The 15,145-nt window shown below is 54.8% G+C and overlaps 2 protein-coding genes across 2 annotated transcripts; one reads left to right on the forward strand and one right to left on the reverse strand.

Annotated features, from left to right (window-relative positions):
• Positions 1-405: 405 nt before the first annotated feature.
• On the forward strand, positions 406-2,816 carry NCS54_00145100 (Hypothetical protein; the record flags this gene model as incomplete). Its single annotated transcript, XM_053147077.1, has 3 exons — positions 406-844; positions 905-1,835; positions 1,889-2,816. The coding sequence occupies 3 exons, from the start codon at positions 406-408 to the stop codon at positions 2,814-2,816; spliced, it is 2,298 nt and encodes a 765-aa protein (XP_053003052.1).
• Positions 2,817-4,906: 2,090 nt separating this feature from the next.
• Positions 4,907-7,508, reverse strand: NCS54_00145200 (C2H2-type domain-containing protein; the record flags this gene model as incomplete). The annotated part of the gene is made up of 4 exons (XM_053147078.1): positions 4,907-5,008; positions 5,067-5,247; positions 5,324-6,358; positions 6,748-7,508. 4 exons carry the CDS (start codon positions 7,506-7,508, stop codon positions 4,907-4,909), a joined length of 2,079 nt encoding a protein of 692 aa, XP_053003053.1.
• Between the last annotated feature and the right edge of the window lie 7,637 nt (positions 7,509-15,145).

Genomic DNA, 15,145 nt, shown 5'->3' on the forward strand with positions numbered 1-15,145 from the left:
AAGCTAAATCCGTTCCGCGCCCCGGAAACGCAACCGAACCAATCACGGCGACGCCAAGCCACGAGCCTTGCGCCGCGCCACAGCAAGAACCCACTCAAATTTCTCTTCCCTGTACCGAAACGGGCCAGGCCCAGGGTCTCTTCGACGAGGCATCACCGCATCCCACGTCTCACACGTCCATCCACATCCACTCGACATCCACTTCCCTTCCCTCACCGACCGGGCGACCCACGAACCGAACCCGTCATCACCGACCGTATCGCGGCCGACGCTCCCTTCATCTCCTCATCCCTCGTCTTCTCCCTCCGACTGCTGGTCTGTCCTTCACATCAACAACCCAACGTCGCGGCATGAGCAGGTAGCGCCACACGTCGCTCCCTCGGCTTACACTTTGCAATTTACGCCATGGCTCAACCTTCAACCCCCGGCCAGGTGCCGACCTCCATCTTCGGCGGGCCTACCCCTGTCGCCGGATCAACGCAACCCGCCGGCGTCGCAAGCCAGACATCCAGCTCTACAGCGCTTCAGTTGCACCAGACGGCCACGCCGCCGTCTGCTACCTCTGCTGCCTCGTCCGGCAATACCTACATCATGCCCAACTCGCCCGCAAAGGGTCGTAGTGTGGCAGATGGATACCGGCCCAAGATCACCCGCACGCTAGGCCAGAGACCCGCTTGCCTAGTCAATGCCTCGGTGACGTACTGTGGGAATAACCAGATCTACGCCTTTGGTGGTTTTGATCAGTATACCGATGAAGTTTACAACCATGTGCTCAGGCTGGACCTTGTGAGCCATCAGTGGAACCTCGTTGACAACTATGGCGACATTCCTGGAGTTCGAATGGGTAGGTTGCCTGCCACCCCTCAGGCTTGTTCGCGGGGTAGGACTAACTGATCGCGTGCAGGACATACCGCGACTCTGTATCAAGGGAACAAGCTCTTGGTGTTTGGCGGCGAGAACGAACATCGAACCTACCTGTCCGACCTGATCATCTTTGATCTCAAGACCGCTCATTGGACTCAGCCTCAAGTGTCAGGTCCTATTCCCAAGGGCAGAGCGAGGCACGCCGCCGTCCTACACGAGGACAAGCTCTTCATCATCGGAGGCATCACGGGCCAGAACAACTACGTGTTGGATGACATTTGCTACCTCGACTTGAAGACATTCACTTGGTCCAAGGCATGGCGCTTCGTCGGACGATTCGATCACTCGGCATACATCTGGGGCGAGAGAGTCTGGGTGTTTGGGGGCCTTAGTGAGGACATGGACAAGATCAGCGACCTGTGGTGGCTGGATCTGAAAGGAAGCCCTCAGTTCGATTCGAGGCCGCAGGTCGGCATCTTCGATCGAAGCTCCCTTTCCACTCGAGCAAGCGGCTCTCCAAGGCCGCCATATACCCTGCCACAGACGACAGCTGTTGGTGCCTCTGGATACGCCGCAAACTCTCGAACGGCGCAAGTGAACCCTCCGTCATTCCAGCTCAAGTCATATGCACCTCTCGCTCCTGGATCTATATCGGCGCTCAAGTTTATGTCTGGTCCATCAACTCCATCTCAAGGTTCAGGCATACATTACCATGCCTACTCCTCTGGAACTCTCATCGACTTTGTGACGCCTGCGGCTACGATATCGCCGAGAGAATGCTCGCTCTCCGCCCTGGACCTGGGGACTCTTCGGTGGACAAAGCTCGCCGAAGGCCGAGAAATCTTCAAGTCGGGCTATCGCTGGCACTACTGCACTATGAACGAAGATGGCACCAAGGCCTGGCTGCTTGGGTGCCCGACTGACCCTGCTACAACTGATTTGGGCCCCAATGGCTATGAAGAGTATCTAAGGTAAGCAGGTCTTCTTGGACCATTCGCAACGGTATCTCTAACCCATATCACAGTGACATCATGGAAATTGATCTTCGAAGATACGGCTTCCTCGGCGATCACTTGACGCCGGAGCCCAGGGCAGAGTCGAGGCCATCGGCCTTTACAAGGGCAACAGATCAACCATCCAAAGGTCTTGGTTCGGATCTCGCAAAGCTCTTCAACCAACCCCCTGAGACGGGGAGTGGTACTGACTTTGTCGTGACTGCGTTGGCTGGAGAGTACGACGATGATGAGACCCTCAGCTCTGGACTCATTTGCGCCGATGGGCAGTCCCAGGACCAGAATTGGCTCTCACCAGATGCGCCGACATCTCAGCCCATCCATGTGCACAAGCTCATCCTACAAGCGCGGTGGCCACACTTTGCACGTCTGTACAACGCGCAGATGGCCGAGTTCCACACCAAGAAGATGCACATCCCCGAGCCATATACGGTGGTCAAGGCCTTCCTCTATTACCTGTACACGGACAGTATCCGCGGCACATCAGACGCCGAAAGCGACGCGACAACTGCGCTCTCGGACGTGGCTGGCCTGCTAGTCATGTCCAACATCTACAACATTCCCCATCTCCGTCTGCTCTGCGTAAATCGCCTCGCCAAAGAACTCGACGTCGACCACGCCTGTATCATCTGGTATTGTGCAGGCCTGGCCAACGAGGAGTGGCTTCGAAAGCGTGCCGCGAGCTTCTGCATGACGCATTGGGGCCGCATCGTCCGCACGCAGGGCTTCCTAAGGCTTCCTCGCACCGCACTCGTCGAGCTCTCCCAGGAGATCGACATGGAAGGCCGTGTTATCGGCGGTGAGGAGCTCGAGTGGGGCAATATGAATGGCCGGTATGGCGACATGAGCCACTCTGCTCGTAAGGAGAGCATCAGCAGCAACCACACTCAGATGATCGAGTCCGAGGCCGATGATGAAGACGGCATGGAGATGACCTGACGTCCCTATGCAAGCGGTGCCATGCGTATCAGACGCCCGATATAACTTTATCCCACCAACCACAAACGCAAACCTTCTGCACCCCACGTTTCACGAAACACTCGATCTTGACGACGTCACGCAAACGACGGCCATTGGAGCCCCCATTTCCTTCTCTCTTGTTTCCTCTCTTTTTTTTTCTCTCGGTGCCTTGCTTCCCTGTCACTGGCATTGTCTCTTGTCACCCCCTAACACACGCAGGGGGGTTCAGGCGGGAGTGGCACTTCCTGTCTCACTCCGGGGCAGGTAAGCTAAGCTTTTTGTCTCACACGCAGCGCTTCCGGCACATGGACGCTGCATCTGGTATGTCTTTACGGTACGATACGGTATGGTGTGATGGTATATGGAGTATGTAGGGGTCACGTTGGTTTTCCTCATGGCAAATGCGGTGTTGGCCGGGCTTTGTTCGCTGTTGTTTTGGGAGCATCGCAAGGCGTTTGGTAGTCGTATCTGTCATGAAGTGTATGTTTTTTTCTCCTACAAAATAGATATAACAGGAAGCGGCTGGCTCTCATTGGAAACTCGTTCGACCATGTTCTCTAAGTGACTCCCCTTCAAGTGACGTCTTCCTTCTGGGCTTCTCAACCCCAGCACGGAGTTGTTTCCAAAGCCGGCAAGGTTAGTACTTGCATGACAAGTTAGTATAGCTCTCAGCTTGGTTCCGTTTGCAGAAAAGCTCATGCCGATCACGAACATGACGTTAGGTCATCCGCCTCTAACATGGAAGACAGACAACTCAACTTCGAGGTGGACGGCATTGGCTATTGACACAAGTTATCGACGGACAGGCGAGAAGAAGGATCGCGGCAAGTAGGGTAAAGAAACAATCGATGCAATTCAAAGCCTTCCGTGATATCTATTGCATAAACGTAAACTCAAACAGTAAAGTCAATCCCACCACGCCAGAGCCATGCTGCCCAGTCTATATACATCATGGCTTCGCTTTTCGTTCTCTCGCTTCCACTCCATCATCACTTTTTTCCATCCTTCCACCCTCATTCCATTCCTGTCTCGGTAATGACAGACATTGCGAGACTCGACTGCAAAAACCACCATCTCACCATGAGTGAGTGAGACTGGACAACAAAACAACGACCCAGCGTCCAACGCGGAGCAGCAAATCAAATAATGAGCTAAACAGAACAAAACAAAAAAAACCACCGAGCTTTTCTTTTGCAGGCGTAAACATCAAAGGCGTTCCCGGGGATCCATGTAAATGCCAGTTTTCCCAACCTGTCGTCTAGCTTGCAAGCATTCAACAACTTTTTCAACATAACTCAGCCACCAGCTTGTCATGGACAAGGAAGGACCAAAGGCCCAGGCAAAAGAGGCAACAATGTCCAAGTATAGGGCCATCTCCAAGAAGCACCGAAAAGAAATAGGCCCAGGTTGATCGACGTAATTCATCCGGTGCCAATCGTCTCTGATCCTGTATGGGTGTTTGCTAGTCCGGGAGTGACACCGACAGAGTGAAAGCCAGGCTCAAGAGGATAGAGGAGGCACCGGACAGATAAAGACCCATAAGAGAGAAAAGAATGAGAGGCGTTGGTTGAAAGTCAGACGTTCAGATGGGCAGAACAAACCATTAAAGAAGAGTAAGGGAGGCAAGTGCATATAAACAAACAAACATCAAACTTTTGGGGTTGAGACTCGACAGCCTTGAGGCCGAAGACAATCTCCATCTCTGTCGTTTCCGGTGACTAGAGCTGCAAGCATCCTGATAACAGGTACCTTAACGCCTTTGCAAAATGCTATCAATCGGGGGCATAAAAATCAAGCAAAGGTCCAAAGGGGTATTGACAAGAAAAGACGAAAGTGACGCAGCATGATGTTGACCTCGTGATCCGGCACGGGTCCAAAGAGTGAGCCGGCGTCATGCTCGAGTTGGGTTGGTTCCTTAAAGAGTGATTTCGTTCATCCAAGTGTGTAGGTGGGCAGGGCCTTGAGCGCCGGTCCAGCTCAAGGCGCCAAGTATCCAAGTTGTGCCCTTCATAAGCGATTCTGCTCGCAATCACGTTGGATGGGGTCCCTCAATGTCAGATGGGCCGTTCTTATTGCATCATCTGGTCTTCGCCTATTCCTGGAAGGTTCATACCAGCTGCAAGAGCTTGGAGCTTAAAGTCCGGATTGCACGGCAGAGAATGGGCCTTGTGCTGTTGGAATGCGTCAGTATATATCCATATGTCAACAAGGGGGTTCTGTATAACGCACGTATTTCAAGCCGTTAAGGTTCTTGTAACGCTTGCCGCAGGTTTCACAGCTGAACGGCTTCTCTTTCTCCATGCCCAATGTTCCGGGGTAAGGAGCACTGGTCTCAGGGTTGACGATGGAAAAGGTACCGTCTCCATTCTCGTGCAACTGCTGTGTTTGGTGACCATGTGTCTTGTGGTACCTGCAACCCTGTCAGTATGCAGATTGGCCGGTGGAGAGACCCTTCTTGGTCATCTCCAATAGTGAGGGCAACTTACTTGAGGCCGTTCTGGTTTTTGTATGCCTTTTCGCAACCAATTACAGGGCACTTGAAGGGCTTGTGTTCCTCGGGCATCATCATACTCTGCAGACGTTGCATAAGAAGCTTGTTGGCAGCCGGGTCGTTCAGTTGAGCTTGGTTGAGACCCAGCTGAGCCAGCTGCGCCTGGATTGTGCGGTTGGCGGCCGGGAAGGTGCCGTTGGGGCTAAACAGATGCTTGCCGGGGTCGTTGATGCAGAAGTTGGAGTCGTTGTTATTCTGGTTGCCACCAAAGTTCATATCGCCAATGTCATTCGTGTTACCGCCCATGGGCATACCAGGAAGATCCTCGTCCAGATCCACCTGCTGGCCCCGGATCACTTGTCCCTGTGTGGTGAGTGATGGGGTGTTGACAGAGGAGACAGTGGGGTTGTTCTGCAGGCCGAAACTTGCGGCCGCTGGTGTTGGTGGTTGAGAGGTTCGCAGGCCCTGGGTGAGGCCAGAGGTGTTCATGTTGAGCTGAGGTCTTTGCTGTTGGCCGAAGAGCTGTCTCGTCTGATGCATCCGCTGGCTATCGTCCATCTCCATGGTGCCCACAGCATCATCCATCTCCATGTCCGCCACGGCGTCCATATCATCGTTCAAATTCGATGTCATGGTGGAACCCATGTGCGCATCGTGGGCACTCTGCTGTCCGCCCATCATCTGCATGGCTGAGCCGGGAGCCCTGTTCTGTTGTCCCAGCTGTGCGGACGAGGGCTGCGTGTTGCCGTGGCCCGGTGCTGCCGAGTTGGCTCGGGAAGTAGACATTCGTGGGGCACCGGGCATGCCCATTTGAGAAAACTGAGAGAATGCATTGTTCCGCGCTGTATTGGGGCTGGGTTGTGTATGTGCTTCTTCGTAGTGCTGCAGTAGATCATGAAGGTTGGGTAGAATCTTGCCGCAACAGGTGAAATCTCGCATAAAGTTGGCTTCTAGCTTGGGCAGGTATGAAGACGAATGGAAGCTCGGTGACTGGTGGGTACCGAATGGAGAGGTGCCTTGCATCATGATACTGCAGACCCATTATGTCAGTAAAGAGTGCTCAACGAAACGAGGGCTACTAGCTCAGGCGGGAGGGCGCATAGGTCTCGTAGGGATAGCGCATGCATCTAGCCCACCGGGCAGGGACGGAGCCCAAAGCCCAAAATGGCTCGCCGCAGGAAAGAATCCAGACGACCGATTTTGTGTGCGAATGGCGGGGTGTAGTCACAAGCGGCCAGACGAATGAGCCCGCCCACCGCTACAAACCATGCTGTCTCGCGTCGGTGGAAAGGATGTAGTAGAGTAGAGAAAGCTTGGTGGTCGGACGATGAGTCCCCGAGAGCGGCGCTGAGAAGCCGAAGTAGGGCAATGATCGGAGGGCGAGGGCAGGGTGAAGGAACGTGAGTAGGAACAACTTACTCGTCTCTAACGAAGCTGCCAAAGGACATGCCGCCCCAGCTCATGCCACCCATGAGGCTGCCGGCGAGAGATTCTCTTCGGTTACGGTTCGCATTGTCGCGATTCGGATTGTTCATCGATATGGGCTTTGGGCCGGCGCTGACAAAAGAGTCCCGGCGGCCCATGGAAGGGTCGAGGGATGGTCCGGTGGTCATTTGGTCGGTGTGGTCGACGCGATGACGGTCGACGAAAGTAGAATCGGGTATAGCGAAGGGGTTGCTGGTATTCGGAGGCGACCAGATAGAGTGGCCGGCGAAGGTCGACTTCTTGGTGGTGATGGGGATGGGGATAGTTGGGGAGGAAGTGTAACCGAAAGCAGAAGGGCTGGCAGCAAGATAAGTAGCAGCCTCAGCAGTAGTAATAGTCCCGTTCGCAGAGCCAGAGGCAGCAGTAGCGGCACCAGAGGCAGTGTTAGCGTCAGCTCCGGTCGGGAAATGGTCCGTGGTAGGGGTCTCCGGCTGGGGCGACGGCGACTGCGTCAGCGAGCTCGAGTAGATGGGCGACCCTGGAGAGTCAGGGTAAGCAGCAACGGCGTCGGCGAAGTGGCTCGAGTCACAGGCACGGTTGTACCAGGCGTTAGCGGTGGCGGCGGGGGCGGCGGCCGAGGGGGCGAGGGCGGGTGGGAGTCTGGGTGCCCACATGCTGGTGGAGGTCGACGCACGCGGCTCCTGGGCCTTCGTCGTGTCGTTTGAGTTCTGGAACCACAAGAGTGACGTCCGCATCTTCTTGGCGATACCTCTGCTAAGGATGTGAGGGTAGGGATGACGTTGTTCTTGTCGAGATGGGCCTCTGCGTGTTAGAGCACAGAACTCTCGACGTCGAGACAACTCAACTCAAGGTGAATAGTAGCTGATGAGCCGTCGGTCAGTAAGACAGCCAGCTAGCAGTCGGGAGGTACCTCACGAACTAGTCAGTCAAATGTAGGGCACTATTCCCAGGTACCTTTGCGCCGAGGTGCTGCTGTGCTCTGCTGTTCGCTGCGTCGACGGTTCCGTCGAGACGGTGTGGTTGGCTTGGCGGATTTTGTGTCAGGGATCCCAGACCACCACTTTTAGGGCAGTGCTGGTGCTGTGTTGGACTGCAGCCGTTCAACAGGGACTCCAAAGGTTGAATATCGTCTTTGACGCGAACGGGAAGCCAGCAGGAATCAATGTCCTTTTTATTCGAGCAGTATGTCGGTGCCCCAAAGTGAATTTCGGACAGAATGAGTCAAAGAAAAGAAGGCTGATGTTTAGGTTGTCAACATGAACCCGTGCAGGCAGCCTGGCTCTGCCGCTTTTTGGGGTCCTCCCTCCGTTCAGCAGCAGACTATGCCGCAGAGTTACCACAGAACTTTACTGTTGCATCTACCTATTCACAGAGAGTACTCGGGGCTCTGTGCTCGGGTCCTAAACTCTTCCTGAACGATGTGTGTTAATGCGTGGTCCGTAGCACACCAGGAGCTTCCTGCGTGGAAGAATGATGCCTGAGGTGGTGTAAGTGAGCGTTCGGCTGGTGACGCAAGACAGGCAGTCCGGGTTCCTGCTCCTCGCTTTCGTCCGACACGGTTGGTTAGAAAATCCGACGTATGCGCTTAAGAAGACTGATGCACCGCAGTGCAGACAGAGGAATGCGTGATATGTGTATGATGGGTGAAAGCTGTCAACATGAGCGCGGCATTACCACGGCCTGGGCAACTCAACAACGTTTGAGCCGTCAAGAGGACCAGAACTTAGGGTCAGCCAGGATGGCCAGAGAGCAGACGAGGATAACCTGGTCGGTACAAGATAATATAGCGTGTGGGCATAGATAGATCTGGAATCGAGAGGTGACGAGTGAACGTCAAGGTAATGGCCCATCCCGCAGTTGTCTTGACCCAGTTCAACCACCCAACCACTACGTAGTGGTACCTTTTAGTCTGGACGACGATCGGAAGGTGTTGGCTGGGTTTCTGCCTATCCCTGGTCAACGGTCTTTCTACCATTGATGATGGCGCTGTCCCTGGATAGCCCAATCCGATACATACATCAATGCTGCATGCTTTTTCCGCTGCTGGGGTCCTGTCTTCCCCAGGTCCAGGATGGTTCAGGCGTAGCAGCATTAAGGGTCCAGGTCTCGGTCCCCAGCAGAAGGCGCAGGTGATGGTTCATGGATCACGGATGACGGGTGACGCGGTACGTACTGTAGGTACTGCACCGAAGACGAACAAGAGAAGAAACATGCCAGCCAGGGATCAAGACATGGCATGGATCAAGGGTTGATAACTTGGAGGAGGAGGATTGGGTGAATCAACCAGGGCATCGGCGGCTGGTGTGGGGGCCCGCGTCCTATGCTTGTAAGGCAAGAGAAGCAGGCGCGCTCCATGGCAGAAAGATGGCAGGTGGCAGGTGGCAGGTACCAAGAGCTGACTGGAGGTACTTTGCTTCAGTACCTCCCAGCTCAGCGCTGCAGGTCAACCACAAAACGATGCCTCCTACGAGTCGGGCTGTATGCATGGGTACCTACGGTGTCCAACCTTCAGTTGCCGCCTGTCATCTCTGCTATCAATTGAGCTTTGTGCCGCCTGTCAACCTCAGTTGTGCGCTTTCACAAACGACGAGTGTGAGTGAAAGTGGGGTTTCATTACAAGTTCCAGAAGCACTCTAACTGTTGCAACACCGGCAGATGCCGTTCTGAGAGCTTGGGGCGCTAATCCTGTCCTTGGGAGAGCTGCCCCTCCGCCAGGCTCTCGTGTTGGAATCTCTGTGAATGGGGGAGGTTTCCTGCGGTACCTGCGGCAGGCCACGAGTCACTCACCGCACGCCTTGGGGATAATGCTAGTGCATGAGTCGAGTCCTAACTATAGATCCTCGAAGCCAACGTGGGAGGCCGAGATCCATCTCATTACCCTCGGGCTGCAGGTGGCATTACTTGCGGTGAGTGTAGGTTGTGTTTGGTGCACTGGCTGGTCTGTTCGTCCATTGGCTGTTTCTAACTGAAGGCATACCTAGGCGAGTGGTCGAGCTCGTGCAGATACCGTGCTTCTTTTGGAGATGGGACCAAGAACCTGTTTTCGAGACGACACGGCCGGCTACAGCCCATGGACATGGGCCGAGCAGCCTCGAAACTCGGTGCCAGAGCCTATGATGATGCTCATGCTGGCTAGGACCTCCCTTCTAGTGCCGACATGGACCTTGAACTGGAGCTGCAACCACGAGCCAGTGGAGAGAAGAGAATCCAATGGAGGAAGCTGAGTGGATCAACAGAGATCCACAGCCATTGCCAAGAAGTACTCAATTGCCTGTTTGCGCAAGGGCATTCGACTCTCTGGATGCATGGGAAACCATTTGCCGGGCCGTGGCAATGAAGGCATATGATGCATTCACGAGGAAATGAAAGCGAAGCTCGAGCCCTCCGAGCATCGGGGATCGATCGGCGAGCAGCCAAAACGTGGAAACGACCGGCGGCACTGGGATCAGCAGCTGCCTTTCATCTGGCCTCTCCTCTCGTCCAGGTTCCGTTCCGTCACGTACAGTAGCGGTCGGTAAGAGGCACGGAATTAATTATGGACGGGTATCGCCCTGCTGGCAAGGCGAGTGGGCGCCTGGAGCGCCACGGCGCCTTAAAGGCTTCTAGGACTGGAGTCAATGCGGCGCTAGAAGCTCATCAGAAGAGGCCGGCCTGTTGTTCCAAAAGCAAAACAACGTGGGCAGCGACAAGAGAAAAGGCGATCACCAGTGGGACAAGTGGGCCTGGAGTAGCTGATGCAGCGAAGCTCTGGTATGGACGGATAAACGATTGGAGACAAGCGATATCATGAGCAAAGTAAGCAACTAAAAGAAGGCAGACCATGGCTCAAAGTTGCGTCCTTGCCTAACGTCTCGACGCCATCTTCCCGGTTCATGCTCGAGTCATTTGGAACCAAGATGGAGCGGGAGATAGAACATGCTCTCAACGCCAGAATACAGCATCACCGTGAGTTGATCTACATATCAAGATTCGCTCCTCTTTCTACAAACCGACTATATGGAAGTGCCTACACAACTTCTCGGTATCAAAATCCCTCCAGAGTCCATTTCCTAGGCCACCTTCTCCTCCAACAACAGCTGAGTTGTGTCTGAGGGGGTACTTGGCCATTCCCTACCCATGGCTGATACTAGAAAGTAATGTCATTATCGGAAGCCGATCACGGAATTGCAGTGCCAAGAATAATCACATCCCTATCATATCTCGACTACCAAGACCGACGGATGGCACTGATGACATGCGTCTGTCCGCTCGTTGGCCAAGCCGAGGGAGCTTCAAGGAAGGCCTCCTGTCCCTCTGCCCTTTTAGCAACACATGGGAACACCACGTTTCGACTAGTGCAAAGCCCCAGATGGTGTATCTGGTTCCCATGCCGGTTCCATTGGCCCTCCAAGGTTGCTTGGCTGCTTCTGGTTGGGATTTGCGCGTTAAGCTGAACCCAAAACGTGGGTCATACAGGAGGTTTACGTCAACAAATTTTCATTTGGCCCAACATCGATATCCGGCCGAAAGTTACGGACGAGATGCACCCAACAACACCGGGTACTTTGCGCCTCTGCGCTTCGTGCATGAATGGTCCGACTTGGACTGTACCGTACTGTACGTACTGAAAGCGTTAACGCTAGCAAGCCGACATCACAACGTGGTCTCAACGTGCTGTAACCCGTGGATGTAACACACCGTGAGGCAGCGCAACACACATCTCGGTCATTGTGATCTGAGGGTTCGGGAATCGGGACTCGGGATAGATGCGACAGAAAATACCCGTTCAAGATCTTGGTACCTTTTGGCCTTGGTTGGGACGAGATGTTAGCTCGGTTCGGACTTCAACTCTCAGCTAGGATCTAGGATCTAGGTTCGAGCGACCCCAGGGGAAAGAGACAACGACGGTCGTGCCTGCCTCACTTCCCTCCTGCCTGCTGGTCCAGCATCGAGATGGGATGCAACTTGGAAGCATCCTAGAAAATCCATCACACCAAGTCAGCCCATCCTTGAGCGATTATAGCGGCATTTGTTCACATCTGCAGTCCCAACCCACGATCGATATACTGAATCGAGGAGTCTCTCACGTCCTCCTGCGGCCATCCGATCACTTTACCCCACCATTGCTCGCAAAGCTCATGAGGAGTGCGGGCGGCAGGGTTCTGGGGCCCATCCCATGGGCAGAGAGAGGAACAAGGTAACTAAGCGACGCTTCAGCTGCTGACCGAATACCTTAGCCGCGGCTCTCGCAGCGAAAAAGAAGAGAGGCCCAGACCAGAGCCAGAAAAGCAATCATCATCTGGACGCCTTCACATGGTCAGGACCCCTCCAACGCCGCCCCGCCACCCTGGGAATAGAGCTCTCCACAGAAGCTTCCCGTGAGAAACATGGCGGAGGCCCCGGGGCTGAACACAAGCATTCCAATCTCGGAGAATACGGAGGCTGCGGAGCATTCAACACGGAGCAGGTGCCCCTTGGGTCCATTGACACTGCCGGATCTTAATCCAGTCATAGACAGTTCCACTGGCCTGGTGCTGCCGCCGTGAGGATTGTCATAAAGTCCCGGATGATCATACTCAAGTAGGTATGCCGCACGACAAAGCACAACAGGGGCGACACGAAGCGGTTGGCGGCTGGCGGTTCTTGTCACGAGTGGCGGCCTCTCATGACTGTATAAGCAGTCACTTGATGATCCTTGATCTCCGCGACCTGGGGACCTTGGGGCTTGTGCTTGGGGATATGGGACTTGCTGGTCGCCTTCCAAGGAACGGCAGCCCATCGAACCCCCCGTCCTGGCCATTACCCCAGCTGCCCAGCCAGCCAGCCAGCCAGCCAGCATTAGAAGCACAGTCCAGACATAATGGGCGCTTGGTTGGTGTCCTGGGCGGTTATCGCCGAGCGCTCGAGGCAGCAGCACCAGAATCTCAAACGTCACTTATCCAGGAGACTTATTAATTTACAACCGCATTTGGGCAGTCTCCGTTCAAGCATGCCTCCCTCGGCCGCAAGGAATCTCCTGTCCGTCTTGTCTCCGACCGCTGATGAGTGGAGATTGTCCTCCGCCTCGTGCAGCATGAGCTGCCTGACTCATGCCACAGTTACAGTAGCGTCCTCTCATTGTTTGAGCGCAGAACTGGCCCTCTTAGAGATCTTGTTAAACCGATCCAGGTACGCCACTCCCATCCTCGAGCCTCACGGCCCCGTCCAGGTCTCCACCGAGGCTAGTCCGGCTGAAAACTCAAGTAGGCTGGACTCGGGAGGATTCAAGGGCACAAAGACACTTGGGATCCAAAAGTGGGCGCAGAAGCGTCATGGAACAAAGCGCCAAGTCGCTGCCAGGTCGCCCATTCCACAACAGGACAGCGATATGTCAGCCATACCGTAATCGCGTGCACGCTGATTCCTCGAGGACGAGGTCTCGACGACGCCGTCTCTGAGGTGGAGGGAGCCACTGAATGGGTATCGCTTCCCGAGGGAATTAACTCGGGGGCTAATTTACGGCGCCTTTTGGTTAACACGGAATCTGAACCGGTTCGCCCGCTTTCCAATCACTTTCCAATCTTCAGAAGGACCATGCCCGAGCTCGCAGCAAAACCAGAGGCTACAGGACGTTTGGAGGTTGGTCTCGTGACCATAGATCAACAAACGAACGACGAGCGGAGGCTGCGGCTGCGGCTGCGAGGGATGGGACCTGGACAACCAACCAAGACCCAAGGGAATAACGCAGCTCAAATCGGATCCGTTTGGATGCAGGCACTCGATTGAGCCTCTCGCAGCTCGCTACCTCGACACGGTCTCTCTCGATGGTACAGTGCGTCCTAACTGTGGGAGTACCAATCAACAGTGAGCTAACAGTCTACACTTCGCTTCCATGTGGGTGAAGCATCAGTGGCCTTTTTTCGACTTGTCCCCCTCCACTCTCTACTGCAATAGCCTTGAGGCTATTGTCCGTGTCTCCAGGTGCATTGAAACCTGCTAAAAGGCTATCAGCTTGCCCTGCAGCTTGGGGCTTCTGAGACATGTCGCAGCGCAGGAGCGCCAAGTTAGAACCCCATACTCTGCACAGCACCTAGCATTGGTTCAGTACAATGCAGCCGCTGCCATTGTTGAAGTTGCGGCGGCTGGCGGTGGCGGTCTCCTCGTTACTGTATCCCCACGTTGCGGCTGGATCATGATGACGCCGGAAGCTGCAGCTTTCTGGAGGTGCTCCCCCACGTCTTGAGGACCGACATGGGATTTGGAAATTGCATCACTGCATTGATGAGACTGGCGTCATCACAATGGTGATGGCGAGTTACGCCATGCAGATACGCAGGGATCGGCGTCAACTAAAGCCACATAAAGCAAGTAGATGGGCATGGCAGGTCACTATCACGACGGTTGGGCCAAGTCTCTGGCGAGCTGCTGTCTCGAATGGCCTCTAGGGGTACGAACAAGTCCCTCAGGCTATGCTAAAGAAAGTGCGTCTTGGCAGATCTACTGGTTCCCATTAGGTGATGGCATGCATCCAAGCGAAGTTGGGCGACTTGCATAGGGATACGGGTAGGCAGGCGTGGCAGACAACGTCGTCCTTGAGACGATCTAGAGGTGCAAGCCATCCAGCGGCGCTATTGCAGATCAGCTTTCCAGCCATCGAGGTGCAGATCATGTCCCAGATGAGCCTGCCGAGGACGGAGAGGAGAGGGGAAATAAGCCGCAGTCTAGTCCAGACCACACTTGGCACTTTCGAGGGCCAACATGGAGAGAGAACTAGCGACAAGGAGAGAGAGGGCATCGATGGTTTCCCTCGCGAGAAGCTCGGTACGATGCCCAACTTCTCATGGTGTTGTTTCCGCACTTTGCTTTTTCGATAGGCGAAGGCGTCGGTCATGACACCCTCCATCCTTGGCGAGAGGTCTATAGTCACCCTCTATTCTGGTCCCCTCGCATCTGACAAGGCTCTAGCTCGTCATCACTAAAGGCGCAAGCCGTTGAAACCGACAGTAGCTGCATTTCAGGTCCGGAAGTCGGCTGACACTGTCAGCTTGGCTCGAAGCCGGTGTATCATGACTGCTTTTGATATAGGGGTTGGGGGGAGGGGAGGGGTGTGGAAACCCCGCCTCTCATGGCTACCGAGTTGACAACCAACGCTGGTGTTGACAACCGGCGCTCTCAGTGGTGGGCTCGCATTCTGCCTTGTGGGCTCTGCTTAGCGGTCCTGTCAATTATGATGCGCAGGGAGAGTTCCCAGAACGCTCATTGAAGTGACCAGAGACGACTGTGCTTGTTGGAATGGTACTTGTTTATGGACAAGGCCATTGCATCCCAAGAGACATCTGCGAGCGGCTCCGCGAATGAGAAGGCATTGTGCCATAAGACGCCCGAGGGACGTGGCTAATCGCGGCGACGAGTA

Source organism: Fusarium falciforme, chromosome 1 (genome assembly GCF_026873545.1).
Source record: "Fusarium falciforme chromosome 1, complete sequence".
In the NCBI taxonomy this organism is placed as follows: domain Eukaryota; kingdom Fungi; phylum Ascomycota; class Sordariomycetes; order Hypocreales; family Nectriaceae; genus Fusarium; species Fusarium falciforme.